Here is a 25,493-nt window from a genome sequence, read left to right on the forward strand (position 1 = left end):
GCTCTAACCACAAGACCCCTTCATTTGTCAATAGCCAAAAAAAAAGTTTCCTATTGTAATCCTAGCCCCATCTATCTCCTCTCAAGTTTTGATTGGATTCCTTCTGTGTCTATAAACCCCTATAAGTCGCTTGAAAAGTGTCCCAAATGAATGCATTCATCTGTGTCAAAGGTAGAAATAATTTCAGGTCAAATAGTCTGAGTCTGTTCTAACTACTCAGCATTACCTAAGTAGAATGTGTCTACCTCCACGTCTCCAATCTGCCTTTAAGTATACAAACCTCAATAACATTTTTAGAGTGGAAAAGAATTTGTATAAACATGAATTCTAAGAACAGTATTTTAAAACATGCACTGCAAAGATAAGATAAAACTATCTGGAGCCTTTAATATGTTTCTGTCTGTGAAAGGAACTAAAAATATGGGCATTAAGAGGAACCACAACATAATAACATGAGACCTCCACCAAAGACATGATTCCCCTATGCTTTCACAGTCAGAGATTTAATTTGGCTAGTGTATGCATTTCTGGCCCACCCAGCTGGAGCACACCCTGCAGATGAAGACTCAGTAAGCTTCCTTTCTGCTAACAGCACACAAACAAGATAGTCTGTTTATTAAAAGATATTCCAGAAATGTATGTTACACTGCACAATGCAATTACATGGGCAAGAAGCATCCCAGTGAGTCAACTTTTCAAAACAATTGCGGTTGCTAAAGTTGATACACATTATCCCCATGGCTGGTGCAAAGGAATTACCGTAAGTAGTGTACTCTAGGAAATTTTTCAGTCTTGCGTTCCACCCTTTTCTCTCCCCCCCCCCTCCCCATTAACTTTCAGGCCTCCTATTTTCCCCTGAGATTTTGATAATTAAACTTCCAGAATAATCTGGGTAAATGTGTTATTAGAGAATCCTTCTACCCTATTTTGAAAAGCTTTTCAGAGGTATAATAAATCATATGAATAAAGCTAAGATGAGTAAATTAGTATGAACAGAGACCAGTTTTAAAGATATTAATATATCTCCCCAATATTAATCTAAAACTGAACTGGGCAACCTCAGTCCTCAAAGGCCGCAGCCCAGTCAGGATTTCCCCAATGAATATGCATGAGATCTATTTGCAAAAATGGAGGCAATGCATTCAAATACATCTCAAGTATATTCATTGGGAAAATCCTGAAAACCTTAGTTGAATCCCTTAAGGACCAAAGTTGTCTACCCTTGATCTAAAAGGTAACACCATTTTCAGTCCATTTCTGTCTAAAAAAAACTGCCAAGTTTTGCCTACCACCACTTAGGTTGATATTTTATGTATGTTATTTGAGAGCAAACCCTGAAAGCGGACAAGTTACCCATCTCCAAGGCTGGAAAGAAACTGAATCATCTTCTTGTGAAATATATATACAAACAGAGAAACATTTATTATACAGGGCAGTTGCTGAACAAAATGGCACCCCAGGCAAGGATTGAATTGGCACACTATTCTCCCCTTCCCTTTAATTTTTGTGGTCTTAAGCTCACAGCTTGAATCAAAATGATGATGTGTCCCCCTCCATAGTTTGACACCCGTCTCACTTGCCCTCCTTGCAAACAGTCCTTTTTCTTTTTTTTCAGTTCTAGTACTAGTGCACATAGGTTTCTGGCTTAGTTGTTAGAACATGGAGCTACAAACATGGCAACCTTGGTTCAGTTTCCCCACCTACAATTCACTGTTTGATCTTGAGCCAGAGCCTTTTTAAGCCATAGGCAAATTAGGAGGTTGTTATAGGCCAGAGCACGCTACAGGGGTTCAAGGAAGGTTTAGATAGGTTCCTAAAGGATAAGGGGATTGAGGGGTACAGATAGAAGTAGAGGTAGGTTATAGGAATAGTCAGGAACCACTTCACAGGTCATAGGCCTGATGGGCCGCCGCGGGAGCGGTCTGACCTGTCTGGTCTGGTCTGGTCTGGTCTGGTCTGACCCAGTGGAGGCAACTTCTTATGTTCTTATTGGTACTTGTGCACAAACTAAGCAGAAAGAAGTTTTCAGCCCAAGGAATTTACCCTAATAACTATTAAGACCCCCTTTTATCAAGCTGTGTTAGGATTTTTTATTGCCTGCCGCTGTGGTAAAAGCTTTGATGCTCATAGAATTCCTGTGAGCGTTGGAGCTTTTACCAAAGCAGCCGACAATAAAAAAAAAACCCTAATGCGGCTTGATAAAAGGGGGCCTAAATTACTTGGGCAAATTACTTGAACAGTATCCTACTACTATCTCCACTCTGCCTGTATCCTTTCAGAAGCATTAAAAAACAAATCTAAATATTTTATTTTGCTTTTTCTGTTTGTAAACCTTTTTTCACTTGTAAAACTTTGTAAATTTATATTTTGTACACATTGTCCTTAAATCTCACTCTTGAGCAGTCCACCCTTAATCTCTGGTATTTTTTGCTCCATAAGACACACTTTTTCCACCCCCAAAAAGGGGGTAGAAAAGTGGGTGCGTCTTATGGAGCAAATACACCTCCCCTGCCACCTTTTTTTAACTGGCGGTGGTCCAGCGCAGTTTCCTGATGGATGACAGCCTTTCTTGGTTTTTCCTCCTCTACACATAGGTGTGTCTTATGGTCAGGTGCGTCTTATAAACCGAAAAATATGGTACTTGCCTGACTTCCCTGATTCTCAGCCAACTGCTGCAGAGCTGCCAAGTTACCCAGCTCCAGGAGGGAGACTTTCTGATGAGTCCTGTTTTTGAACTTATATCCCAAATCAATGTTCTATTTGTAATCCCTGATACCACCAACTGAAATCAGCACTTCGGGTTCCATAATGGACCAGGATAAGGTTGCGGAAATCCAGGACTTCGGGTTCCATAATGGACCAGGATAGGGTTGCGGAAATCCAGGACTGAGTTTCTCTTTTGAATTGGGTAACTTGGCTGCTCACGAGTGCTATTCATCAGGCTTCGCCATTCAAAGCATGGTCTTGCATAGTCCCCATGCTCACTTACACACTGTTTACTGCTATCATACTCTGCTACTTAATGGCAACTGAAATAATGGTGGGAGAGGAGGTCCTTGGTAGGGGGGACCACAAATATGTTTGCCTAGGGCCCTATAGTGTTAATCGGGCCCTGCCTTGAGCAAGATAATGGCCCTGTCCTCAAACACAGATTCTGAGTTCTTCAAGACTTTGTCAGTTGTCTCATATGAGCTGACACGCTAAATAATAAATGACATTTACTATTGTGAAAGTTTCTAGAATGACTGCACTGGAAAGTGATGGCCTAGATCTGTGTACAGAGTATGAGCAGCAGTGATAATAGAGAAGTGTTCATGATAGTGATCTTGCCAGTGCATCCCAACATTTCTTTATTCTGGAGAACATGAAAGATTTTTTTTTTTTTGCATGTTGACTCGGTCTTTGGTGTCCCTTGGCATCTCTTAATGAGCGTGACAACAAAGCTGACAATTAGGGCTCCTTTTACGAAGGCGCGTTAGGACCTTAACGCGCAGAATAGCGCATGCTAGCCGCTACCGCCTCCTCTTGAGCAGGCAGTAGTTTTTCGGCTAGCACACACTAATCCGGTGCATGCGCTAAAAACGCTAGCGCACCTTTGTAAAAGGAGCCCTTAGTATCAAACATGGATTGTGGTAACGATACACCTGCCTTTCCACCAAACCAGCATGATTCTTTCTCTCAGGCCAGTGAAGAGTGATGTGTCCTTCAGTACAGACAAAACAAATTTAAAACAAAGACAGTTTGATTCAACCTCAGGCGTCCAGATAACTACTTCAACAGAGAGCCAAATCTCAGAAGGTTACTGCTTTAGAATGTTTTTACTCTGACAGTCATGTGCAGCGTTAGACAAAGTAGTTGAATCCTGAGATATTGATTGAGGGTGAAGCCCCTTTCTCCCCTTCTAGTGCAGCTCCTCTAGGCTGATTTATTAAGACTATTTCTCATTCTGTATCTATGACAAAAAGAAAGCTTTATTTGTCCTTATTTCACCTTTGCACAATGCCCTCAGAAGTATGGTTACCTTTTCGAAGACATGTCCAGGGGTTTGGACTTTGGGTTTTGAAAAGCTTCCCTCAAAATCGTGTCGGGAAGGGGCATCCACGCATGCATGGACACAACAGGGTGATGTCATGTGTATGTGCGTGTGATGTAATTGTGTCATATATGCGCATGCACAGATGTCATCTGAGGGTGGGGCTGGGGCGGCGGAATGGGGCATGATACATGTGGAACTGGGCGGGTCTGGGGGGGTGGCCATGGGGTCCATATTTTCCTTCAGGAAAATCTGATAACCAATCCCCCCCCCACCCCACACACACATTCCCAATACCTTTAGAAACCCCAACACTTTTACCTATATTTTGACATCCAAAGATAAACAGCTAAATTTGCTCCAGGACAGTAGATGAATATCAGTTACTCACATCCTAAAACCACTAGCATTACATTACATTACATTAGGGACTTCTATTCCGCCTATACCTTGCAGTTCAAGGCGGATTACAAAAGAGCTAACTGGACATTTCCAGTGAAGTTACCACAGTTTTGGGTTGGTTTTGTTTTTTTTTTGGTTACAAGGGAGGAGAGGTACCTGGATTAATTCTGGAAGAACTTGCAAATTGGATATTAAATTGACTGTACGTTACTGTGTGATATAACAAATAGATTACAGTTAGAGTACAAATAAGATTACGTTACATTTCAGGGATCTGAATACTTGGTTGGTGTTTTGGGGAGGAAGAGATTATTTAAGTGGAGGTTTTGGGGGAGAATTTATCTAGGAGGAGGGGGAAGGGTTGGGTTAAGATATCTGGATAAATTTTTTGAAAAGTAGGGTTTTGATTTCTTTTCGAAAAGTTTTGAAGTCGCCCGTTGCCGTCAACAGGTTGGAGATGGAGTGGTTAAGTTTTGCTGCTTGCGTCGCCAGAAGGTTATCAAACATCTTTTTGCGCTGAGTGCCCTTGATTGGAGGGAAGGCAAAAGGGTTCGGAGTTCTTCTTTGTCTTGAGGTGAGGATCTGGTTTAGGCGGTTGTTTAGATAGGGGGGGAGCGGAGTTGTTTAATGCTTTGAATAATAGACAGTAGAATTTGAATTGAATTCGTGCTTGCATAGGTAGTCAGTGAGAGTCTAGGAAGGCAGTTGTAATATGATCATATTTTCTCAGGGAGTAGATCAGTGTTTTGTATAGTCTGAAGTTGTTTTATCATGTTGGCAGGACAAGGTAGATAGAGGGAATTGCAATAGTCCAGTAGACCTAAGACTAGGGATTGGACAATTAGCCTGAATTGTGCTGGGTCGAAGAATTTTCTTATTTTACGTAGATTTCTCATAATCCCCTCCTTGAGGGCCGCAACCCAGTCAGGTTTTCAGGATTTCCACAATGAATATGCATTGAAAGCAGTGCGTGCACATAGATCTCATGCATATTCATTGGGGAAATCCTGAAAACCCAACTGGGTTGCGGCCCTCAAGGAGGGACTTTGAGACCCCCTGCACTACAGTATTCCTATCAGCCCACACTTTTGCTACCTTTCAGGGCTGTTTCAACAAAATCTGCTACACAGACATGCATAAGTCAGTGAACAGAGAAACAGGGAAAAGTGGCATTTATGTCATTGTCAGTGTGCATTTTTCATCTTGTTTATTTCAATGCAAAGCAGCAAGCCCACTCAGCACCAAGTGCCCTGAAGTGTAGCTTCAGTAATATTTGTCCAAGGAGCCCCTGTGGCAGATAAGGAAGGGATTTGGGATTTAGCTAATGCTTTTTCAGTAGTAGCTCAAAACCAGTTACATTCACGTCCTGTAGGTATTTTTCTGACTCTGGAGGGCTCATCTACTTCCTGAGGTAGTGAAAAGTTTGTGACTTGCTCAAGACCTGATATAGGGTCTCAGAAACCCCCTTTTTTATTCACCACCACAAATATATGTGATGTTAAAACTGAAAGTGGGGTGATTTGTACTTGTGGAAGATTCCGTTTAATCCCACTTCATCATCTTCTTTACTCTGGTAGGGATTTACTCAAGAACCTCAAGGTGCAGTAGTGTGATTTGAACCATATCTTTCCTGGTTCTCAGCCCACAGGACAATGTTGGTCAGAAATAATATCAAGTGAAATGCAGCTGCACTATTTCCTCTTCCTAGGGAGACATTCACTATTGCTCTGTCTTTTCACCACAGTACACAGCTGTTTCCCAGCGTTCAGTTTGTGTATTCTGCATTTATCTAGACGAGCCTGTGTGACGTTTTGCAGCTATTCTATGACTGTTGGAATCTCTGATATAATCTTTGAGAGTTCAGACTATGTGAGTCTCTAGAATAGATTAACAACCAGAAGATCTCCGCTCTCCAGCATTCTGAATGCACAGGTCGCTGTGAGTGACAGGAAGGGTTTTCATTGTAGTCTTTAGCTAGCGGTTGCGTCAGTGTACCAGTTAGGCTCGTTTTACAGGCAGTCTCGCTCACTGGAGCCGTGTAGCACATTCTCTTGCACCACTGTGGCGCTGTCTCTTGCAGCCCCGTGCTTGCGACTACGTGACTTCTTTCAGGTTCACAATGAACGCCGGCAAAGGGGAGGACTTGCTTTGAGACAGCGTGACACCGCAGGAAGAGGAAGAGCACGGGGCATTCCGGTGCAGATCACCCGGTTTCTGCAACGAAACCGAAGGAAGACTGCACAATTTTCGGGAGAGCTTTAGAACAACGCATTTCTGCTAAGGTAAATTGAGCTATTAAACAAAGAAGCAACAGCAACCCCCCCCCCCAAAAAAAAACCAAAACAACAAAACCCCAAAAAAACAGTACTAGATTTTAAATTTAAAACGTTTTGCTTGCCCTGGCCTGTGTCTGCAAGTTTAATGTTGGCAAAACAAAATTAATCCTAGCTTCTAATATTTGAAAACAGGTACTGGTTTCCTAATTACTGTATTATCGCTTCGGGCAGCGGTTACAAATATTATCTTCGGCGTAGAAAATCGTAGCAATTTTTGCAAAAAGAGAAATGTTAAAAGGATCAAGCGGTTATAATAACTAGCATGAAGGAAGAAACGCTGCGTTTAATTCCCAGCGATCTAATTTTCCTACTCGTTGTGGTGCATCGCTTTATTTCACCGCATAGTCGATTTATAGTTTGGGCGAAACCGATTTACTTTGTTCAAATTTGACCTCTGGTCTTTAACAAAGCGTCAATGGCAGTGGCGAGGGTTAGCTTTGATTTGGGAGATACTAGTGCTGCTGGGGTAGGGGGGATAAAACAGGAGCATTTGAAGAACATTTGCACCTTTTCTCTTTAGCACATTTATAGACCAGCAGTCAAGCTAAGACGAGAATAATATACTTATTGATCAATTGAATAAAACACCATATAAAAAAATCAATTACATATGTGCTTTTCGATATTAGCAATTAGTTTTCGGGGAAAGAGGGCGCATCCCGGCTAATTTCCTGGTTTGTCTCGCGCTGCATAGGTAAAATGCCGCTAAGAGCCGCAAACAAAGCCCCTCGCAGCCAGCTGTAGTAAGCAGCCACGTGATATTATTTATCGTACATGGTGACACGGACGAGCTCCGCCCTGGCCCCGCCTGATTGGCTGAGGGTGGATGGCTGGGGCGGCCCTATCATTGGTTCCGGTAAGTGACGTTTGACTAGGTGGTCCGGGTGCTGAGGGGGTGGCGTTTGGTTCATAACAGGCGGGGAGTGGGGCTGGGTTAGAGTTGGCGGTTGGGGATAAAAACCAAAGCTTGAGCTGATTCTCTTCTTTCATTTTTATTTGTTAGAACAAAGGAAAGTAGCAGTTGGTCGAGGTTTTACAATTGCCCGTCTATTGTTTTTGTTTTTTTTTTAAATCTGAAAAAGAGCAAAGGAGGACTACAAATGAAGTGTGAAAATTGCACTAAGAAGGTAACTTTCTGGTTGTTCTGTTTTGTTTTGTGTTTTTTTTTTATTAAACCTTTTTAATAAATCCTATTTCTAAATGCAATCTGTGTAGAGGTATAAGATTTTCCCTTTTCTGGCTCTAAATGGTTGGAGTCTTATTGGAAGTCTCTGCTCTGAGTGTATGCTTTTATCTAGTTTAAGTATTTCAGTATATTCTGTTTGCTTCTTTTATTTTCACGTTCTTCTTTGTTTTTATTTGCACGTTTGTTTTCTCCATTTGGAGAGTTAAGAGAGCTCTTTTTGCAAGTCTTGCTATCTAATGTTACTCTGAAGGCTTTCTGTGTGCACTTTTCATTAGATCTCTGAACTTCCTATGTCCTGAAGCCTTGATGGTAGCTGGGGAGCAAAACTTCACTGTTAACAACTCCTGTTTTATTGAGGGCGAAGGCTACTTTCTCCATTCTGTATCTCTGAAACTTGTTTTAAAACGCCCTTTATCGCCAAGATTCTATAAATGGCATTCAAATTTGGGCACCCGAATGCCAACTTTTCTGGCACCTGTCTTTAATTTATTGAGATAAATTTATGGACAGTTCTACACTGATGAGTGGGCTTTTTTTCCCCTTAATGCATGTGTTGCTATTTAGCTGCCATTGATACTGCCACAGTATCATTTAGCTATCATTGAAACTATCATAGTATTTAAGCCAGGGATATCCAACCTTTTGGCTTCCCTGGGCCGCAGTGGCTGAAAAAAATGTTTCTGGGGCTGCCCAAATGTGCAAACGCTGCAGCAAGACAGAGAAGAGAGCCAGCAAGATGGTAAATACCCGGGGGCAGCAGAGGAAAACACTGCATCACTCTCGACTGGGGCCACACAAAATACTTCACGGGGCCGCAGGTTGGACACCCCTGATTTAAGCTATATATAAGAAGAGAATAAGGATTTCAAAACTATTAAATATATCAGAGGAGAGGTTTTTTTATGCATATGACTGAAAAAGGAGCTAGAAAGAGCTACAAAAATGTTTTAGGCTTTTCCTATCCTCTGTGAGAGATTATTCAACCAGTGGTCACCATTAATATATATGTGTGGTCCTTCTGTTTTGTTTTGTTTTTTTAAGTTATTTTGATTGTACCTGTTTTTCAGTGCCATTCACTGAATCTGGCCCTGTATGTCTGCTTTACCTGTCTCAGACTTCTTGTTGGGGAAGGGGTGGAGGTGGCTAGATTGCCCCCAACTTTCCCCAACATTTTTTTTAACATAAAAGGCAACCAATGAAAAGTCTAAAATCCTTTTTTTTTTAATGATATTAATATGAAGGCTATTGGATTTTAATTTTTTCATCCATCGGAAGAAAAGCTGATTTTTAGAGGGCGTAGACAAGGTTATTTAATAGGCTTCTGCTTGTATCAATCTCTTACTTAAAGCTTTTGTTTGGATATTTTACTGAGTTGGTTACTGTATATATTCAAATACAAACAGATTTTTGGGCCAAATAAAGGCCCAAAAATGGGAGACTCGCTTTATATTTGGATCAGCGCTGAGCTGCCACCCCCCCAAAAAAAAAATTATTTATTTGCAGGCTTCTTCCAGGCCAGCCATAAGACCTGGTGGTCCAGCGGTGGCTGGGACAGGACATTAACTAGCTAGTACATTATGATTAATGCATGCTAATGGTTAACATAGGGGCATGTAGTACTCTATGAATAAGAGCAGCTAACACGGCTCCAGCACTAACTACTTGCAGGTACTGTATGCTAATGAGAACACTAGTGCATAACCTGGGAAAAACTGTAAAATCTGAGCTTAGTGTACAGGAAAGTCTATATTCTAGTGCACTTTTGTGAAAGAGCCCTTAAGCTGGTTTTTTTTATTTTGACTTAAATTTTTTGTGTGGGTTTTTAAAAAAAAATATTTTGTGGATTGTATGAACTGTATTTGTTAGGGTAAATTAATTTATGGATTATTTTTTCTTTTATATTGTAAACTGCTTTTTCCATGTTGTAATGACTTATGTTTATTTTGATGGGGGAAAAGTGGCATATTTAATGTATAAACTAAATAAGTGACTATAGTACTAATGAACAGCTGACATTTTTAACAGAATATTCTAATAGTTGTCCAAGCTTGTTTTTTGTCACTTTCTACTCTTTACCTGTGTAATATTTACTTATTACACTCTTGTTGGCTAGTTTACTCATACTACTTTTGCATATGTCCTGACTGGTACTTTTTTTTTTTTTCCTCCTGTTCACCACTTCAAAATCAAACTGTTGCCATTGCATATAAATGTTTGTCCTTATGAATTTTAATAAGCAACTAATTAATAAATAACACTTTCTAGCATAGCTATCATAAGTGTTCTGCAGTTCTCGACAGTATCGTTATCTGGAAGTGCTAGCAGTTGAGTTTGGGGGTAAAGCTATAGTGTGACTTTAAACTTCTCTGTTTTCAGGAATGTAGTAAAAAGCAGAAAACGGATGACACCCAAGACCCTTTAGGAGACGCAGCATGCTCCACCAGTGAAAATGCGGAGGTACATTTCTCTGTTCTTATTGTATCTTTGCATTTTTTCTCTTGTTCTTTGCAAGTGGCCTCTAGGGAAACCCACTCTGTACCTCCAACCCAGCCTCTCATCTCTGTAACCTGTGCCTACTTCAGTTCATTATCTCACTTTCTCTCTCTGACTACAGTATGATTATAGGAACAGATTAACACCACTGATGATAGTTCTCTAGTAACTGCATACTATAAATGTTTTTTTGCGAGACACTAAATACCATAAACTGACAACACATATAGAAAAACAGCAATTGCAACCCTAAATACAAAAGATGATGGGGGAACCTGAAGAATCACAGGTAGAATCCTGACTGCCTATCTGGATAGCCTAGATGGGCTTTGCGTTTGTGGGATTTACTGTGTTTATCTCAAACCTGTTTGAATTCTGTTGCTGATCTAGTTCCCATCGCATCTGCAGAAGAATATTCTGGCATTCACTGCCTTGTCCCAGGAAACGGGAGATGCCAACTTCCCAAAACTGAGAAAGCGGAGGGCAAACAGTGCAGGAAACTCTTGGTGTTGAATGCCCTTTTATTAGATGAGAAGACTTGACATGATCATGTTTCGGCACAAGTGGGCCTGCCTCAGGAGTCTGGAATCAGATTGTTGATAATTTCCTCCAAAAGAATGATAGGAAATTGCGGCAAGGCTTTTTGCTAGTATCACCGTGCAGGCTCTAGGAGCCATTTTTCATGTTTTTAAAATATTGACTTAGATGGATAGTGATCTTATCAACAATCTGATTCCAGACTCCTGAGGCAGGCCCACTTGTGTCGAAACACGATCGTGTCAAGTCTCGTCATATAATAAAAAGGCATTGAATACCAAGAGTCTCTTTCGCTGTTTGCCCTCCGATTCACTACCTTGTTCCATGAACAAGTATTTCAAGTTTCCTTCCTTAACAGCTTTATTGCAAGTCCTCTCGTTCTAAAGTCCATCAACTTTTGAAAAAGGTTGGTTCATATCTTTCAAGAATGTAAATGTCTGAATCATCTTCAGGGATATAGTTGATATTCTGCCTTCTAAACATCAAGGTAGTATACAGTAACAGGGCAAGAGCAGATCCAAAACAAACAAAAATGAGCATGATACAGCAACAAGACCAAGAAAAAAGAAGGAAAGTCTGCTATTTGTGAAAAACCATGGCTTTTTAAATATGAAGATTCTAATCTGCATTCCAGAGAGTAGAAGCCATATAGTTAAGGGCAATGTAATAAGAAAAATCCACCCAAATCTTGGTATGGGAAGGAATAACTACCACAGTATCACTTCAGCATCAAAACCCATTTAATTCCTGTGAGCTTTGGTGCATTTGCTGCAGGAGAATCGCTACAATGGTTTTGTAAAAGAAGCCCTAATTGACTTGAGAGGAATGAAAACTTTTTGAGCTGGTCAAAATTCTGGTTATGCTTTCAGCACCGAATCAACCCCAAATCAATCCAGGTTCAGATTTTAGCTGAAAATGCAAATGCAGGTAGCCAGGTGTGCACTACTTACGCAGTCTGGAGAGACTACTCGAGCAGCAGAGGGTGTGTAAATTTTATAAAAATTACTTTTTATATGTATGCCTCTTAAGGGCTCCTTTTACGAAGGCACATTAGGGCCTTAACGCGTAATCCGGTGTGTGTGCTAAAATGCTTAGCGCACCTTCGTAAAAGGACCCCTAAATGTCTGTGTAAAAAGTACACAGTTTTGCCAGTAGGGATGGAATTTGGGTAGAACAATTTGCATACATGTTCTTCAATCTACGTGCATACAAATTTAGCACACTTTATAAAAATTTTAGGCCCAGACATGTACACCTGCTCTAAGGCAGGGATAAATGTCTGTATCTATACAGTAGGCAGACTAATAATAATAATACAAGACACCTGAAATAAAGACAATGTTTATGGTCATCTGCTATTTGATATTACCTAAACTATATGCACAATTTGATAAGTTTTTAATAACTTTATGTAGCATGTATAATTCTTAACATGTTTAACTCTATACAGAATTCTGTGTAGTGATATGCTGCTTGTAACCCATCTAGAACTCTGAGGATTTGGCAGGATATAAGAATGCACATAACATTTCTACCATTAATGTTGGTATTCTTACAAAGGCAAGCAAGTGCCTACTTTTATAATTGACTGAAAATATGCTTATGGGAGAATGTGCTTGTAACTCAACCTCTCCCCTCCTCCCCCATTGTCCCAAATACCTTCACATACTGACAAGTCTAGCTCTTCATCCCCAGGAGTGCACACAAGTAAACCTTCTCCATTCAGAACTGTGTACTAGTCCATTGAGACTACACTTCAATGTGTCTCTTAAGGAATCCCATGTGCATTCTAATTTGTTTATATATTTTATTAGTAATGTTGCTTTTTTAAGAATTTTTTTTTTTAGGAGGTAGGGTGCACCGTTGAGAAAAATCACTTGCTTAATTTGTATATGTGGCTTTCAGAATATTTAATTTTATCCAGCTTCACACTTTGATTTTGCAGAAAAATGAGTTCCACAAGTTAGCCAGTGCAAAAATCTTTCTCAGTGACTGCCTGGCCTGTGACAACTGTGTAACTGCAGAGGAGAGTACCAGGATTTCCCAGCAAAATCAAGAAGAACTCTTCAGAGTCCTTAATCTCAATAAGGTAGGATTTCCACATCCTCTTCCCCCCCCCCACCCTTCCACCCCACACACAAAAAAGTCCAGTTATGTGGGTGACTGCTAATGGAGAAGCTTAGTCTAAGCCAGTGGTCTCAAACTCAAATCCTTTGCAGAGCCACATTTTGGATTTGTAGGTACTCGGAGGGACTCAGAAAAAATAGTTAAGACTTAGCCAAAAGGAAACATTAATAATAATATTGTAATTTATAGCTAAAGAGACATATGATCAAGAAACTCTTTTATTTTATTTTTGTGATTATGATAAACACACTGAGGGCCTCAAAATAGTACCTGGTGGGCTGCATGTGGCCTCTGGGCCACGAGTTTGAGACCACTGGTCTAAGCCAATATTGGCAAAGGTGTGTTTTTGATTTTTGGGGGTTTTTTCTTTATGAAAGATGGCTCCTTGCTTTTTCACTATGGGGATTGAATTAATAACAAAATACATCCAACATATTCTTTTATCTAAATAAATTGCTATGGCTAACTGAATTTTTATGCAGGGATTCTCAACCCTGTTCTTGGGACACACCTAGCCAGTGAGGTTTCAGGAGATCCACAATGAATATGTATGAGATAGTGAGGCAGTGTATGCAAATTTCTCATACATATTCATTTTGGATATCTTGAAAATCTCACTGGCTGGGTATGTCCTGGTGAATGGGTTGAGAGTTCCTGGTTTAATGACTTGGTCACTCTTTCCATGTTCAGGAACCAATGTAATAAGTTTAGGTTGCTATTAGATGTTTCTGTTACCTAGATTTTGGCTCATTCTCTGGAAGTTTGATACCCAGCACAAAAGACCTAAATAAGGAAAAGGTGTAGGATTTTTGGTTTAGTTTACACTTCTTTGTTTTTTTTCCCCAGCTTAAATTTTTACATTCAAGCACGCTATTTTCTTTTCCCTGGCAGTTTAGTCTAAGCTTGCACATGGGTCAATGGAAGATGACCATACAAAACTGTCCTCAGGTCAGTCTTGCCTATCTTGGGGGTCCTTTCACTGAGGTGTGCTCTCGGTACCATGTGGCCCATTGTATACCTATGGGCTGCAAAGCACTTAATGCAACTAATTTGTAGTGTGCATACTAAATTAGCACACAGTAGTAAAAGGACCTCTCGACCTCTTAAATCTTGATGTAAAGATTATATAATGTATTTGGAGAAAAGGTACATAAATAGTTCTTCTCGCATGAGTAAAGAATGTGTGTACTCTTGGGGCTTTACCAGGTATGTCCCAGTGACACAAATTGGCCTCCATCAGACACAACTTGGGGTTCAGTGGAATCTAGGTCCAACCCACCATAACCCATCCATTAAAAAATATATACTGTATATCTTTATGATATGATCAAATGTTACAATGCTTCATGAAATGAGAGCATTAGGTGAACTTCATGCATCAAATCCTTTGAGATATGACACAAGCTTTATTTATTTATTTTTGTTTTCCTTCTAGTGGTTTTTCTCAGTGTTTAAAATCAATCGATATATACAGGGAGTCTTACTCCAAGGAGACAACCTAGTTCTTTTATAAAAGGCTCCCAGAATCGACCCCAATAAAGCTGAAATGCCCAGCACATGTACCACTTAAAATTTCTAATTTAGGTGCTAACAAAAGACTTCTTAAATTTAAAAAGGGGGAAAAAAAAACCCTCCCAAGGAAAACTTTAGAATGAGTTTTTTAGAGGTAGAAAAATGGACTAGGCAAAACTGCCGTACAACTATAGTCTCTCTAATAATGGTTGCCTCTTTTGATGAGGAATTTTGAGATTCCTAGATGTGATGGTGGAAAAATGGTCCGGTATTACATTTGAAAGCTAAGTTATTGGATTGGGATGAGATGTGAAATAAGGTAACTATGTTACAGCATCAACAAATCTGTAAATTTAATCGTAAAAGCCAAATTTGGATTCCTTCAATAATAACCCATCTCTTAGAATTCTCAGAAACTAACATAGTTCTCCATCTTGCACCCCCTCTGACCAGATCCCTTATTGTACCTTTACTCTTGGTTCTGGCCTGATTCAATGTGAGACTCTGAGCATTTGCAAATGCAAAATTACATCTTGGAGGACACAGTATGTCGTCGAATAAGTTTAGGATGGAATATCCTAGAAAAAGGAACTGAGTAGTTGCTAGGACTACATTGAAGAATGTCATGATGTGAGGGGTAGGCTGAGGGATGATAGGAAGAGAGGGGGGGAAATAAAAATGTTTTGTTATAGTAATGATCTGATGTTCATATGGCTTGATAATGTAGACTTCCACTTAATAAAACTGGTTGAAATATAATTAAGAAAATGGTAGATAGATATCTATCATTTTCTTAATTATAGTAACTATGAAGATGTACTCTGAGTTAGGCAAAGTAACCAATGACTAGGTCAGTGCTTGTGCCATATTTCATACTGCATTCAATGTGAAATTGTTGGGAGGAAGGGGATTTTCCTAGTTGGAGTAATGGTGTTAAGACAATGTTTAGTAACTTTTTTGAGTTTGATGAAAAATTTTCAATAAAAAGATAACAATTCTTCTAGGGCCATCTCGTGCACAGAAGGAGTCCAAATGGCAGAGTTGGGTTACTTATACACCTACATTATTGAATTCTTTACCATTATGTTTGTGTGCTGAAACTACTTATAAACATTTTAGAACTAAGCTTAATGCACACTTTTTTTTTCCAGTGCTGTTATTTGAATCCACTTTAACTTTTATAATTTTGTTGATTTTACTGCCGGTTCCTTCTGCCAGTGATGACAGCATGGGAGATATGCTCCAGGTTTCTAGAAATATGTTTTGTGTGTACTCTTATGAATGTGAAACTTCTATTTCACGGTACTTCTCTGACTTGCAGTGCAAATAAGACAGTACATTAAAACTCAAACAGTAAACAATAAATGAACATTTAGGTCCTGTTTTACAAAGCTGCATGGCAACAGCCCCGAAGCCCTTTAAATCTTTAAAGCTTTGTAAAACAGGCCCTTAATTTAAGCAGGGTAATGTTTGGGACTTACAAGTTCAGTAAGGATGCTGCCCGATTTCTTGGTTGGGTGGAAGTGTGGGATGTTTTGCAACAATTGACAGTAGAAAATGGGTTCATGACTCTTTATCTGAAGTGCTCAGGACCAGAGATTTTTTTTTTTAATAAGGTGTTGCCAGTGACCACAGTGATTCATGTTCGTTATGGCCCCTCAGGCTTGGCTCTGCCAGATTCTGCCCTTGCTGACATCACTTCCTGTTTCTTCACCAGCTGGATGCAGCGGGGGAGGCTTGTGGGGCTGCAGCAAGCAGTGAATATGGGTTGCTGTTGATGACATCTCAGAAGTACACCAGTGTGAGATGAGATGAATAATTAAACTAATATCATCACAGAGTGAATTCTTTAAGGTGACTTTGAGGCCAGGTTTCACTTTTGATGCCAAAAGTAAGCTTTTTGTACAGATTAGTAATTTAACGTTACAAAGAATTTGTTTTTTTGGAGCTTTTTGAGTTTTAGAATTTCAGATAAGTCAACCTGTATCACTTTGGGTATGAAGAGTGTTATCTTTATTTTATTTTTAATTGTACTAATATGGTCCTCTTGACTGTTTTACCACAGGACTTAGGAGTTCACCCTAATTATTTTTTTTGCATTTTTGAGAAATGTTTTGAAAGTGTCATCTATTCGATCAAGTGATTTTTGGTTATTCTTAAGTATTTTTGAAGTTTTATTTTGGCTGGCACTCAAAAATTTCATCTTATTGTTTGCCTTCCACTTGATTATGGGCTCCTTTTTCACAAAGCCATGGTAGAGGTTTCTACCTCAGGCCAGTGAGTTAAATGTTCTAACGCTCATAGGAATTCTATGAGCATCAGAGCATTTACCTTGTGGCTTTGTAAAAGCTGGTGTATGTTATTTTGTAAGTTACCTAGAATTGTTTAGATTAGGCTATAAATGGTTAAAGGTTAGGACAAGTTCCTGTAGGAAAATCACTACTTATACTTCGGGTTAGTAACATATACTCCTTTGAGAGCAGGCATTTTGACTTGGATTGGCCACTTTTGAAGCAGGAAACGGAGCCAGATTTTGTTTTACCCAGTATGGCATATTATGTTTCCTGTGAACTCGAATGATAGATGCCTGTTCCCGTGGTAAACTGTGGGAATGGGGGAAATTCGACCTATTTACATGGATGCAAGAGCAAGGCTTTTCACTAACCCAGGGGAGTAGTAAAAAGCTTTTCCCTGTGGTAAAATTATAATTGCTGCTAGTCAACCCCTCTGCCTCCCTCCCCTCCTGTCCTGTGCCATCAGTACCTTTTAGGACTGGAGTTTCAGCAACTGAAGAAAGAACTTCATAGTGTTGCTTTTGGGCCTGTGAAGTTTGTTCTTCTGTTGCTGAAGCTCCAGTCCTAAGGCACTAATAGTGCAGGGTGGGAGGGGAGGTGGAGAAGGAGGCATAAAGGGGCCAGACTGATCTGTGGGTATAGGAGTTGGGGTTTGTTTTTTTTTTTTTTTTGTTTGTTTTTTAATCCACGGCTGCTGGACCCGCAAAGGAGGGGCCAGTGGCGGATGGACCTGCTGGTTCCAGAGCTGGAGCTGAATAGAAGGGAGATATGCTGCATTTGTTCTTGAGATTGGCAGAAAGAGGTGCTGGTGCTGGACCTGTGCCTGGGAGAGGGGCTGGAGGGAAAGGAGAGAGGTACCAGACCTAGGGGATGAAAGAGGGAGTGAAATATTGAATTTAGAGGGCAAGAGGCACATTAGTGTAAGGAAGTAAGAGGGGAGAAGCTGGGCAAAGAGGGGAGATGGTAGGCTTGGATGGGAGCATAGGACAGGGACACAAAGGGGAATGCTTCATGGGGGTGGTATATGGATACAGAAGGAAGATGGCTAGACATGGGGGAGATTGAGAATGCAGAAGGGAGATGCTGGACCGAGGGCATAGGGATATAGAGCAATACTGGACACAAGAGGAGGAGATAGGGACATAGAATGGTGATGATAATGAAGGCAGGGAGATGGGCACAGGGGAAATATTAGAAAGAGAAGTATAGGAGACAGAGAAGGGAGATGCTGAACATGGGTGAAAAGTACGTACACGGAGATGGAAGATGGATGGTGAACATGGAGAAAGATATGAAATGGTCAGGGGACCTTGGCGAGTGAGTTGAGCAGACAAAAGAAAACAAACCAAAGCCTGAGACCAACATGATTTGAAGAATGAAATTACGAGAACACAAAAGGTAGAAAAATGTTTTCTGTTTTCTGATGAGAATATATCAGATTTGAAACGTGTATCCTGCCAGAGGTGGTGTTAGACATAACTAGGTACCACAAAGGCCGCAGCTAGGCTGTGCCTTCAGCTTCCAACAGACTTGGGGCTCTCAGGCCAGGGGGCAGATGCCCTAGTTCCATTCCCCTAACACTGTATCTGCCACCTGTGATTTTGCACAATATAAGGAGGAAATGGATCTTTCTATTTCTTTGGTGTTTAGTACTTGCAAGGTATGGCTTCTTGAGGTTTTAGTGTAGTAACCTCAATATAAAATTTTAACTATTTGAGTCTTATGTGGATGGGATTAGACAGAGTTTGCGGGGCCGGGTAAAGATCTTGTGGGGTGGAACAAAATTCTGTCCATTTATACTTGTGCTGAGAGTCCCTGTAGACACTGGGCAGGGATCAATGTTCTTTGAGCTTGTTTCTCATGGTAAGTGCTGATAAGGGTTCTGACACTTTTTTCCCCCCCCCCCCCTTTTCTTCTCATATCTCCCCTTCCTTCTGCTTACTATAGTCTTTCCTATCTAATGTCTTACAATCTTGCTGCAGTCCCCTTTCCCATAGCACTATCCTGCCTTGTGCATCTGTGTAGCGTCTCGCAAGGGACAAGCAGACACTAATAGACCCTCGTTCCTAGGGAGAAGATCCTATGTTACAGCTGCAGCTCTACATTCAATCTGGTATTTAGTACAAAGCTGGAAACGCTTCAGAATTGCTTTGCAAAAAAAATCTTTAAATTTTCAGAGGGTTATTATAGAATTTGTAAGTATTAATGTTGCTTGCATTTTTGTTCTTTATTTTCCAGAAATGTGATGCATCAAAACACAAAGTGGTGGTGGTGTCTATATGTCCTCAGTCGTTGCCTTATTTTGCTGCTAAATTCAATCTCTCTGTAACCGATGCGGCCAGGCGATTATGTGCTTACCTTAAAAGCCTCGGTACGTTCACTTTCTTATTTTGCAGCACTTGTTGCACGGATGGCTCTTTGTGGAATCTTAAGTCCTGCCTGTTGAGCAAGAGCTTGCAGTTAAAGATAACCTTGGAGCAGGGTGTGTGCTTTGCTTTTGTTCATGGGCTGATTTCTCAGAACAACACAGAAATATAGCTTCTTAATGCTCAACCTAGCATGCAAATTATATGCAGGCAATGAGACTGAAAGGAAGGGGTTGAATGTACCAAACATATTTGGCACATGTATACAAGAGGTTTTGCAGTATGTTCAACCCTTGTGCACATGCCCAGGCAAACCTGGAAGTGAAGCACACATCAGCACCTGTGCCTTTTAAATAGCAAGCTTTTCCAAATAATTTTTCACTTGAAAGGCTTATTTATTTATTAAAAAAGTTATATTTAAGAGCAGGAAAAAAGTGCCAATATATGCTTTAATTTTCAGTTTTGCTTGGACTATAAACTTATCACTACCCAGTGCTTAAAAGTTTGCACAGGCTTCCTTCCACTTCCAGAAAAATCAAAACTGGCAGATTTTAAAACACAAAATCCGGAAGATATCTTCAAACCCCTCGGTGTCGGCAATTTGGGGCCATCTTTGGCATGCACATTGTTTCCTGTTCTAGTGCCCTCTGAATATTCTGCACTCATCTAACACCAGTGCGAGTTTGGTGCTAATTGCTTCTAGTGTGGTATTAAGATTCTGAGTATGGGGGTGGGGCACATTAGAACTACAGTTGTACCTCGGTTTACGAGTGCACCGGTTTGCGAGTGTTTTGCAAGATGAGCAAAACATTTGCAAAATTGGTGTCTCGGAAACCGAGCATGGCTCGATTTACGAGCACCCCCCACCACGATCCGACCCCCCCGACACAATTGGGCACTCCTCGCTGCTTCTTACCCTCATCTGGGCACTCTTGAAGATCGGCCTCCTGGTCTGCTGGGCCTTGAGCATCTGAGCATGCTCAAGGCCTGCGAGTTCACATTCAGAACGTGAACTGCAGGCCTTGAGCATGCTCAGATGCTCAAGGCCCAACAGACGAGGAGGCCGATCTTCAAGAGTGCCCAGATGAGGGTAAGAAGCGGCGTGGGGGGGGTCATATCGTGGCGGGGGGGGGGTGCCGGTTCGAGGCAGGGGGGGTGCCGGATCGCAGGGGGGGGGTGCCTGATCCTAGGGGGGGCCTTCGAGGGGAGCAATGCTGGTTCTCGGGGGGGGGGGGGGGGGAACGCATCAAAGCGAGTTTCCATTATTTCCTATGGGGAAACTCGCTTTGATAAAACGAGCATTTTGGATTACGAGCATACTCCTGGAACAGATTATACTCGAAATCCAAGGTACTACTGTATTGCAGAATGAATTGCTTATGCTTAGCCTTAGTAATGGGCAACAGCTCTTAGAAAGCAGAAAGGCGTGTAAAGAAACAGGATGAACTCTGAGTGCCCCTGACACTTGAAACTTATCAAGCCTGCAGGGAAGATAAGGAAAAGCTGAGCGTGATAGAATAGAGGGAGGCAGAAGGCTGGGAAATGTTAGTACAGATAACCTAAAGGTAGATTAATTGTTGTCATAAAACCCAAACACTTTATTTTCATTTTAATAAAACCAGCTATTTGCACATGTCCATTTAGTCAAGTAACAAAGTGGATATTCACTGTACACAAATTTTATAATGGAGTAGATTAGCGGACTGAGCTGGAGATAGGGTCCTAGGCTGCAGGGCAAAGGCAGCAAACCCTAATTCAGGCCTGCTGTGTTGTAAAGGTCCACTGTCTGCAGTTGCAAAACTTTGTCACCCATCCCTGAATCCTAATAAAGAAAAATGTGTGGCCCCTCCTCCAACACTTTCAAAAATAAAGTTGTTCCCTAAGTAACTAACTCCTCGCCCCCTTCCCACCTCACGGTTTACCTGTAGATCCTTAGCAGCTAATAGGGGGAGGCAAGAGTACTTCTTGGTCAATTCTGCCTTGACTGGCTGTTGCTTCTAAAGCGGCATCCTTCTGGCTCTTAGCAGTAATATTGAGGTAGTCTTACACCTCATTTGCTTCAAGTTTTAAAATCTGAATATGGCAATGCTGGTGAGTTGTTTTTTTTTTGTTTTTGTTTTTTTTTTGGGGGGGTGGTTTAGAAAATGAATTTTATACTCAAAAACTGAATATCTTCCTCCTTGTAGGGGAGGGAGAAACCGCTGCAGTGGTTTAACTACTACTTCTGTTGCAGGAGTGCATCGCGTATTTGATACGACATTAGCTGCCGATTTCAGTATTATGGAGAATCGGAAGGAGTTTGTGGCGCGCTATCACAGGAGGACTTACGACGAGCGTTCCTTTCCTATGTTTGCTTCTGCTTGTCCTGGTAAGAAATGCAGCACAGTATTAAGCATATTCTCTCCTACTCTGCGTCTGGGCATAGAGCACAACAGTGAGACCCTGGGAATGAGAACAATGCATCCAGTCGGTACAATACAAGTAATAGAAATAATTAATAGTAGAAGTAGTAAATTCTCATTTGGCAAGCTGAGGAATAGGTTGAGTGTGGATCACAAGTTAAATTGTCCAGGGAAGATTCAAGTCCAAATAATACAACGATTTAAAAAATTTTAAATTGTACTTTAAAAAATGTCCTAAAGAGGAAAGCTTTTTGTAAGTTTTGGGAATATAAGATCTGAAGGTTCTAGTCTTAAAGTAGAGTTCCCAGAACTTAGCTGCTTGATGAAAAAGGCAAGGCATGAAAGGACTGTTTTAAAAATGTACTTTTTTGTTGAGGGAAAAATGAAGCAAAAGCCCATTCCTAGTTTGTGATCTGGAGGAGAATGGATGAGAAATGAGGAAATAACTTGGGGCTAGAACAATGGTTTTAAAGAATCATTGTGCCTAAACTAGAAGCCAGTGGAAGTTTACTTTTTGGTGTTAACGACCAAAAATTTAGCTTAAAAAAAAAAAAATTTAAATTAATCTGGTGGTAGCATTTTGTGGAACTTCGTTAAGAAAACTCACTCTTGTTTACAGTCTCACAGGGGTCTCAAAGTCCCTCCTTGAAGGCTGCAATTCAGTCGGGTTTTCAGGATTTCCCCAATGAATATGCATAAGATCTATGTGCATGCATTGCTTTCAATACATATTCATTGGGGAAATCCTGAAAACCCGACTGGATTGTGGCCCTCAAGGAGGGACTTTGAGATCCCTGGTCTATGAGTATATATAGATGCTTTCATCCCTTGATTTTATTGTAATACAAAATGGTCATGCACAAAGTAATTTCTAATCTGCTTAATTTTTGACATAAATAAATTGGCTGGTCAGTGCTATAAACCGCTCGTGCAGTTTTTGTAATTAAAAAAAAAAAAAAGTGTGTGTATAATCTTAACCCCGTCTTTTACAAAACCTGATAGTGCAGGCCGCTGCAGTAACTGCCCCAAAGCCCTTAGGGATTTAAAGGGATTCAAGCCTTTTGCAGCTGCTAGTGTGGCTTTGAAAAAGGAGGGGGGGGAGGGATCACAAGGAACGTTAGTAGGATTTGAACTGGCTTCCGTGGTTCTCGATGGAACCTCTTCCTCCTACTGAAAGGAAAATGAGAACACTGCACACAGCGACATTGCAACAGGTAAACGCGGGAGTGAAGTGAAGGCAACCAACCTTTTCAGATCTACAATGAAGGTCTCTTAAATGTTGGAGTCTGGATATTTTATTTTGCCACAATTTGATACGGTTTTCTTTCTTTAGTCTGCTACAAGAGTCTGTTCTCCTTTGTTATCCTTCTCTTGGCTCCAAAGCTAAAGAGGAAGCAACCTCTCATGCTGACTTTTTTTTTTTTTTTTTTTTCCTCATTAAGTCTTGTGACTTGTCCTGTAACTGGTGATCAAGTCAGTTGACTTTTTTTTTTCCAGTCAGCTAAGCTCTTAAAAGCGCTGAGCTTTTGGAAGTGAAACTTATAGCGTGAAGTCTCTGCTTCCAAATTGATTAGATTTGCTGAAATGTTTCTACTTCATGGTACATTTTTTGACTGACTGATTGTAATTCACTGATTGTAATTCGATGTACTCCTATTTTGTTAACCAAACTGAGAGGCAGTTGTGGTATACAAGCATATTATGTTAAATACTGTTGTCCATGACGGCTAGTATCCTTAATTGGGACATATGATTTCACCAAGCCCCATCATACACTCCTCAACAAGCTCACAACTATTCTGCACTGGTGAAGCAGTCGGCATGACTAAACAGTCAGCCAGGCTGGTGTAGGATTTTGAGCACCCAGATAGCTTAAGCCTGCCCTCCTCCAAAACAGTTTAGAGCAGCGTTCTTCATTGCAAGGCCTGGGGGCCAGTGGCGGCTTCTTTGCGGTGGCCTTTATCAGTCTGGCTTTTTTTCTGCTACTCTTTGCCTCTCTACCCAAGCTCAAGGGAGAAAAAGCTGCCTGCTTGAAGAACTAGGCATTTCTCGATAGATGAAGAGAATGCATTTTTTAAAGTGCTTACCTTCTTGAGCATGCCCTCAATAAATGGTATGAAGGCAGGCTTCTGGGACAGGTCTCGTATCGGTTTTATGCGGATGATGTTCAGTTTAGGGACTTTGGAAAGGCAGTTAAACGGCTGCAGAGGGTGATGGCAGATATTAATAGTTGGATGAATTGTAACAGATTGAAATTGAGTGTCCAGAAAATGTAGGTTATATGTTTTGTTCGTTCATTGGGATATGTTTTTCCGGTGATAGGACAAAAAGCGCGCCGACAAATGGGACCAGACAATTGAGCGCAAGACTTCAGCACGCCGCACTAAAATCTTATTTTAAAGGGCTCCAGGGGGAAAAGTTGTTTCCTCTATAATGGGGAGTTAAAGCCCCCCCCCAAAACCACCCCCAATGGCAGCGCAAAAAGTATTAAGTAAAGTGGGAGGGTTCCCCCTCCACATCCCCCATCGGAGCACTTTAAAATAAAGTTTTAGTGCGGCCTGCTGAAGTCTTGCGCTCAATTGTCTAGTCCTATTTGTTGGTGCGCGTTTGTCCGATGCGCTTATGACTATGAACCGTTTTTCCTGATAAAATTGACTTATTAGATGCTACTGTTGCAATACCACGGAGGTAAAATATTTAGGGGTTCTACTGGATTCTTGTCTAACATTCAGGGGGCATGTATGTGCAGTAGTAAAAAAGGTATTTTTTAAATTGCGTCTGAACAGTTTGCGCTCAAACTTGTCTGCCTCTATATTTAGAACTGTCTTGCAGAGTGTGGTATTATCATGCTTAGACTACTGCAATTTGGTGCTTCTGGGTATACCTGCATCAGTACTGAGTGTGCTGCAGGTAGCCCAGAATGTGATTGTTCGAACTTTGTTTCGATTAAGACAGAGTGATCGTGTGACAGAATGCTATATATCTTTGTATTGGTTAAAATTAAAACATCAAATCATTTATAAATTACTGGTCATGGCGCATCTTTGTATACACAATAAGGCTCAAACATTTGATGGATAGCATTTTGCCATATGAACCACAACGTATGTTGTGCTCGACGACTCACGATGACCTACATATTCTGACAGTGAAACGGCTGCAGCTAGCCGTGTCTAGAGCTAGCATATTTTCGTGTGTGGGTCCTCGCAAGTGGAATAAACTTCCAGGATATTTACAACATCATTTCTAGTTTGAGTAGTTTTAAGAAAATGTTGAAGAAACATCTCTTCTAGTAAGATGAAATATGGGACTTGATTTATAGTTTTTCGATGCGAGGCACCGGTAGCCTCTTTGTAATTTTAGGAGGCATGGAGAAGGAGGGACTGAGCACCCCTCCTGCTCCCAACAATATTAAGGTACGGGGAGGGGGTGAGCCTTGCCCGGTCATCCTGCTGGCCTCGGAGTAGGCCTGGAGCAGGAGGGAATGAGCGATCCTTAAAGATAGGAGGGGAGCGGTTGGGCCGGGCCCAGCCAGCTTGGATAAAGCTGCAGGGAGGGAGGTGGGCAGGGATGGAGTTTCACATGGCAGGGAGGGAGTTGGCATCTCTCCTGCCTTTTGTGGGGCATCAGCGTGGGTGGGGGAGGAATGGGTCTAGGCCGTGACTTAAAAAAAACAAAACCAACTTTTGTAGGCAAGGGAGCATGTGGTTTTAACCTGCTTTAATCTGCGGGTTAAAACCACAGGCTCACAGTGCAGGGAAGGGCAGGAGAGATTTGGGGTGGCAGGCAGGAGAAATCTGGGGAT

At 41.1% G+C, this 25,493-nt stretch overlaps 1 protein-coding gene across 1 annotated transcript in view; it reads left to right on the plus strand.

Moving 5' to 3' along the window:
* The first annotated feature begins 6,452 nt into the window (after positions 1–6,452).
* NARF (nuclear prelamin A recognition factor) overlaps positions 6,453–25,493 on the plus strand; it is a 56,442-nt gene continuing 37,401 nt past the window's right edge. The window contains exons 1-6 of the mRNA XM_033961180.1: positions 6,453–6,717; positions 7,775–7,898; positions 10,334–10,414; positions 12,933–13,076; positions 19,159–19,291; positions 21,520–21,654. Coding sequence (XP_033817071.1) covers positions 7,872–7,898; positions 10,334–10,414; positions 12,933–13,076; positions 19,159–19,291; positions 21,520–21,654 — 520 coding nt within the window. The 5' untranslated portion in view covers positions 6,453–6,717; positions 7,775–7,871. The remainder of the gene's footprint in view (positions 6,718–7,774; positions 7,899–10,333; positions 10,415–12,932; positions 13,077–19,158; positions 19,292–21,519; positions 21,655–25,493) is intronic.

The sequence above is a fragment of the Geotrypetes seraphini genome, chromosome 10 (assembly GCF_902459505.1).
Source record: "Geotrypetes seraphini chromosome 10, aGeoSer1.1, whole genome shotgun sequence".
NCBI classification, from domain to species: Eukaryota; Metazoa; Chordata; class Amphibia; order Gymnophiona; family Dermophiidae; genus Geotrypetes; species Geotrypetes seraphini.